The sequence below is a fragment of the Orycteropus afer genome, unplaced genomic scaffold (genome assembly GCF_000298275.1).
Source record: "Orycteropus afer afer isolate SDZICR_OR568_19922 unplaced genomic scaffold, OryAfe1.0 scaffold00273, whole genome shotgun sequence".
Taxonomy (NCBI): Eukaryota; Metazoa; Chordata; class Mammalia; order Tubulidentata; family Orycteropodidae; genus Orycteropus; species Orycteropus afer.
The window spans coordinates 3,820,307-3,826,632 of NW_006921860.1; the positions used below are offsets into that span (position 1 = coordinate 3,820,307).

The 6,326-nt window shown below is 48.0% G+C and overlaps 1 protein-coding gene across 1 annotated transcript in view; it reads left to right on the forward strand.

Moving 5' to 3' along the window:
• The first annotated feature begins 17 nt into the window (after nucleotides 1-17).
• PHF10 (PHD finger protein 10) overlaps nucleotides 18-6,326 on the forward strand; it is a 30,323-nt gene continuing 24,014 nt past the window's right edge. The window contains exons 1-2 of the mRNA XM_007950481.2: nucleotides 18-38; nucleotides 1,581-1,687. Coding sequence (XP_007948672.1) covers nucleotides 1,635-1,687 — 53 coding nt within the window. The 5' untranslated portion in view covers nucleotides 18-38; nucleotides 1,581-1,634. The remainder of the gene's footprint in view (nucleotides 39-1,580; nucleotides 1,688-6,326) is intronic.

The window sequence follows — 6,326 nt, forward strand, 5'->3', positions numbered from 1 at the left end:
ACGACGACGCGGCCGCCCCCGGAGGGCAGTCCCCGAAGGTGAGGAGGAGGCGGGGGCTGCGGGCCGGGGTGTGCGGAGCGGGTGGCCCTGTGGGAGGACAGTCCCGGGTCAGAGGCCCGACGGAGCTGTCGGCGGCCCGAGGCTGGGCCCGAGAGGGGCTTCCGCGTCGGAGTTTCAGGAGAAGTTACTTTCCGCCCGCGTCGTGACTGCTCTTCGACAGCGGTCTCCAGTGCTGGGGTCCGGGTCCCCTGTGCGGCCCAGGCCTGTCCCGAAGGTGGGCCCGTGCCCGCCCCGCTGGTGCCCGAGACTTTGGCTCTCTGAAGTTGGCGGGGCGTCCGCGTTCTGGCCGGAGAGCGCCTCGGTGACCTTCAGGGCTGCGGCTCTGCCTCTCGTTTCCTCTTTTCAGAGGCTGCGAAATGGTCCGAGCCGAGGGGAGGAAGAGTGTAGGCCCAGAACTTCGGGGCGGTTTCTGTGTGTGCGGACGGCAGTGCGTTTCCCGGAGAGCTTCCTCCCAGCCTTCCCGCAGACACGTTGTCCTTCCAGGCGGAGATTGCGCCCCGCCGAGGGGAAGCGCTTCGCTCCTGGGAGCTGGCGTGTGTTTCCGAAAGCGCTCTAGCCTATTGATTGGTGTTCAGAAGAGTTAGAACTCTCAGTAAAGAGTTGTAAAGTGCGGGAAAAGAGACCAGTTGAGTAGCGAGCTGAACCCAACGGCTGAGTGAGCGCACGGCCGTTCAGGCACGGGTCATGGGATGCTCCTAGAGCCGTCCTTTTCCTCAAGTGCGGCATCAACACATGGCCAGGGCTGCTAGGTCGGCCCACAGCTGCGTGCAGCACCGGATTCTGGGTCGGGCCGTCAGGGGCTCCTGAATGCATGGCTGCCTGCATGGTGCGATGCTTAGACACTTATCTGAAGGTGGGAGTCTCTGAAGGCATGGACCGCTGTCCACCGTCAAGGTTCAGAGTACGCTCTTGGGAGTTGATCTGATTCCACACCATATTGGGGAAGATGCTGCAGTTATGACCTCGAGGTCAGCGGACCAGATGCACGCGTGACAAAATACTGCCATTGCCTGGGATTTGTAACAGAGAAGTTCAAATGCTGTATACACTGACTACAGTGGGCTCCAACATAGCAACCTTCGTGAGAATGGCACGGGATCGGCAGCGCTGCATGCTGTTGTGCTGTCTGGAAGGACTCTAACAACTTGGGCACGTAGCGCTGTGTCCTCCTCGGCCCTTAAGATGAGTGCAATGCTGTCAATTGGCCGTACTTTTTTCTTCTTGGCATAGATGGCTTACTTTAATTTGAGAGTGCTGCAGCAGTTTTTTGTGTCTGCTAAAAGCAGTTGTATAGAGAGTTGTAAGAAATCAAAAGTGGATTTAAATTTACAGGTTAAGTGAAAATATTTTTATTTTGATGGTGTTGATCAGTTTTAAATTTTGTTCCAGATCTTGCCTGTATCAGATTCTTGGCTTCTTTTAATTGTAATGGAAAGTTTTGTCTGTATAACTAGGTGTCTGTAGTCTGGAAAGACATGTAACCATTTTTCTCTCTCTTTTTTTTTTTTTCAAACGTCTAGGATGATAATGAAGATAATTCGAATGATGGGACCCAGCCATCCAAAAGGAGGCGGATGGGCTCAGGAGATAGTTCTAGGAGTTGTGAAACTTCAAGTCAGGATCTCGGGTACTGGCATTTGATTCTAATCCTATTTGTTTGTGGTACGTGTTCCTATTCTTCACTACTTCCCTTCCCTTTCCCTCTCAATCCCAGCAAAGGTAATTATTGGAAAGTTTCGAGTATTTTTCTTGTGTTTTCCAGTGGATGCCAAAGTTGTTCTCTCTACTGAGTACATGCAGTATCTATGATCACTTAGAAAAACAGCTTTGTTGAGATATAACTTTTGTGTGCTAAGCCACCCTGTTTTAAGTATGCAGTTCAATGATATTTAATAACCTTACAGAGTTAAACAACTGGTAGGACAATCCAATGTGAAGACACGGCTTTGTTTCCCCAGAGGAAATGTATGCATGTGGCAGTTGTATAGAGGCAAATTATGCTCTAGGTATTTGAAGATGTTTGATTTTAAACTGAGAACTAAAAATGGTACGATGGAGTTCAGACAGCAGGGAAGTAGCAGATTCTGGAGAGTGGAATTCCTGACCGGCTTTTGGTTCTGCTTGATTCTGAACTTGAGGATCAGGGCGATGTAAAGAGGCATTGAACAAGAATCTCAGGTGAAAGGTGGTTGATAGAAGGTTTAAGGTAGGATTTCAAACTCCTTGGGTGTGCAAGTCTTTTAGAGAAAATGGCCTAGTATTTGCATGTAACATACACATGTTTTCCAATATACTTTAAGTCATCTCTAGGTTACTTTTAGGAGCTCTGGTGGCATAGTGCAAAAGGCATTTGACGGCGAACCAGAAGGCTGGCAGTTCAGACCCACCAGCCACTTCTCGGAAGGAAGGTTGGGCAATCTACTTCCGTAGTGATACTGCCATGGAAACCCAAGGAGGGGTCGCTATGAGTCGGGTCCGACTTGATGACAGTGAGTTTGGTTTGGTTTTTGGTTTAGGTTACTTTTAATGTGTAATACATTTAAATGGTATGTAAATTATCACTTTATGCTCCTGGTTAGCCTTTGTGGGATTGTACTTAATTGATGCCCCTTCCCCGCCTCCTCTTTTTTTTTAAACATTTTTGATTCTCGGTTGAATCCATGGATGTCAAACCTGTGGATACTGAGGGCCAGCTGTAGGTTTGGAGATGAGAAAATAGGGAATGCAAATTACTGGTTTTGTTTTCCTCATTTTCTTCATGTAGTAACTCATTTTTATTTAGCAAAATGTTCTTGGTAATTTTTCTTACACTTTTTTTTCAGTTTGAAATTAGGAGCCGTGCGGCAATAATTTCTTCATGGGAAAAGAAATAATCCCACTAATGAGGCACTTTTAAACATGCTGGTAAATTGAACAAATTATAACCTTCCTGGGAGGACTTGCTCATTCTTAATCCAGTCAGGGCTATAAAAATGCAACTCCAGGAATGAGGAAGCAGGATGGTGTTGTGTTCCCTGCTTGTCAGTGAGCTTCTCTGGCATCCTTTGGCATCCTTCTCTCCGAGTGAATGGAAAGTCAGCATTCAGATTGCTGCGGGCCCCCCAGCGATCAGAAAACAATGGCTGTGACCTGTATCAGGTCACATGAGGCATTGCAATGACGCTATGTTAAGTTGGAGGGGAACTGTTACCCAGTGGGATGAAACTTGCATCACGTACATGGCGCTTAGCTTGGTCTAACTGCTATGCTTCGAGACAGCAGTGTAATAAGGGGATAGATCCCCGTGTGACAAGATGCAGGAAGCCGTGCGTAGCTTGAATTCTGCCTCTACCACTACCTGTGCCTGTTCATGTTTCAGCCAGGCTATAGGAGGGTGCGATGCAGGTGTGAAGGTGGCTTCCAAAACATCTGGTCTCCACTCAGGTGGAACCCTCGTCCACGTGGTGGTTCTCCCTGCCTCACCTAGATCTTGACCTCGACCTCAGAGAAGGCCTCTCTCCTTTTCCGACATCTTGGCAGCCCTGCAGTCTTCCCTGTTTCTTCCTCCTTTGAGTCAGTAGCACTCTTCCCTATAACTTGCCGTCTCTCTTGGTTGACTCACACACCTCAGCGTGGGCGCCCTCTTCCATGTTACAGAACGGAAGCATCTTGCTCTCTCTGCCTCGTTTTTGTCCCTTTATCGACTCGGGGCAGAAGGGAGCCACCTTTGTTTCCACGCACACACCTCAGTCTGCTGTGGGCCAGCATCAGCCTCTTCCCATTCCCGAGACTGCTGTGTCTAGGGCCCCCTGTAAAGTCCCGTCTGTTGTCACTGTGTGTGGTGGCTCTGGGGAAGTCGGTGACTGCTCCTCATTTCTGTAGCTTCTCTGGCTCCTGCACGTGACTTCAGTGACAGAGATGAGCTAGAGACTTTGAAGTCTGATTTGGGCAACTTATGTAACTTCACGCACAGTCTTGTCTTTACCTACCTGTTCCATGAGGTTGTCAGAATAAACGGAGCATCTGTAAAATCCTTCATTCGGGGCCTGAGCCACAAGTGCTGAGTGGGAGATGGTTACCATTGTTACACTCATTGTTACACTTTCCTGTCATAGTAGGTAGTAGGAATCAGATTGGACTCGAGGGCAGTGCTTTGGTTTCGGATTTTTATGTAACTGTAAGGAGCCCTGGTGGCACAGTGGTCAGCGGTGCTATTAAAGCTTAGCGGCTCCATGGGAGAAAGACTTGGTGAGCTGTTCTTGTGAAGCTTTCCAGCCTCAAAAACCTGCGGCAGGTGTCCTGTGTCACATGGGATTGCTTTGAGTCCGAATCAGCTCCACGGCACCCAACGACATGTGATGATACGCCATGTACGTGATACTAACGATACTGGACTACTCAGTGTTAGCCTGATGTTTTCCAGAGGCCCCCTTGCACCCCCTTGGTTTTCTTGTTGGCATGTTCTCATTTGCTACATTTAGCCAGCCCCGTTTTTATTAGACACTGAGCATGCCTAATATCTACGTGAGGTCTGAGGCCTTCGCAAAGAGCTCCGCACCCTCCTGATGTTTCTCCATGGAACTTGGCTGCAGATGTTCTTGCCTCTCTTCTCTGACTCCTTACTCCTCACTTCCTCCTCTGAAACTTCTCACTTCCTCTCCAGCCACTATCCACTTGACACTTGAGATGCTATTTCCCTCCCCCTGCCCGGAAGGAAGGTCAGGCAATCTACTTCCATAATGATACCCCCTTGGAAACCCGAGGAGGGGTTGCTATGTGTCAGATCCGACTTGACGGCAGTGAGGTTGGTTGTTTTAGTCGGCCATTGCTTTATAAGGGGGTCATCCTCCTCTCATGGCTCCTCTGTCCATTTCCTTCATTCTTAGTGCCGCTGCCCTGGGCTGGTTATTGACATCTGAACATCATCTCCCTGCCCTGCTTCCTATCAGGTTTTCCGTCTTACCTGTTCTTACCGCAGATCAGACCATTTTGCTCCGTGCGTGGCCTTTGGAGTCAAGTTCACGCTTTCCAGTATGTGACCCAAAGCCTTTTACAGTGTGGCTTCTGGCTGCAGCCTTCATCTTCTAGGCGTGTGCCCTCTTCCCTTGGCTACGGTCGGTCTTATGCCAAAAAACCCCACCACCTTCAAGTTGATTCCAACTTTTAGCAACCCCCATAGGGTTTCCAAAGCTGTAATCTTTGTGGAAGCAGACTGTCTCATCTTTGTCCTGTGGAGTGGCTCGTAGGTTTGAATGGCTAACCTTGGTTAGCACCTGAATGCCTTACCCGTGCACAACTAGAGCTCTTCAGTGAGTCTTGGTCTTACAGAAATACTACTTTCAGCTGCTAAAATAAGTGCTGTCCTTTCTCATTTTTGAGGAGCTCTGGTAGCAGTGAGTTTGTTGTTTTTTTTTTTTTTTGTGGTAGTGCAGTGCCTAAGACATCTGACTGCTAACCAGAAGGTTGGTGGTTCAAACCCACCAGCCACTCTTCGGAAGCAAGATTGGGCCATCTACTTCTGTAAATATTTACAGCCTTGGAAACCCAGTGGGGATTGCTGTGAGTCAGAATGGACTTGAGGGCAGTGGGTTTGATTTGGTTTGGTTTCTCTTTGCTTCTGCATTTCTGCCTTTGACCAATTAGGACTCGTGCCACGCCTGTGCCTCCTCCCCTGCCTGTCTGCTCAGTCTTTCTCATGACAGATGTCACCTCTGTGAAGCCTTCCCAGTGACCTGGCCTGCCCTCATTCTTTGATGGTCCCCGGACTTGTGTCTTTTCATGCTCTTGAGGTCACCTGTTTTCTTGAAACCTCCTGCAGTAGGGTCCACATCTTGTTCGTGCTCCTGTCCCCAGGCTTCTAATTGCTGTGCAGCATTATTAGTGTTTATATTTGGGACAGTGGGGCCAGTTCCTGTAGATCTTGCCATACAACTTAAAGAAATGTTCCCAGTGATGCGGATTTTACATTTATATATTTGTATTGAATTTGTATGTCAAAATTAAAGGTTTAGGTGTTTGAAATACCCAGAGCTTATATGAACAGTTAGCAGATAAGTTGGTTGGTCTACATCATTTGAAAAGAATCAAATTGATTCGTTAAGTAATGAGACTTTATCTGGTGTACAGTGATTCTGAAGACAGTTTTAACTGATGGTAGAATCATTGGAATAAATTTGTCGCAGGATTGTCTTTGTTTTTCTTTTCTTTTTTTTTTTATTAGGATTTGGGTGAAGATTTACAGAGTAAATTCACTTTTCATACAGCAGTTCACATATACTTTGTCTCAT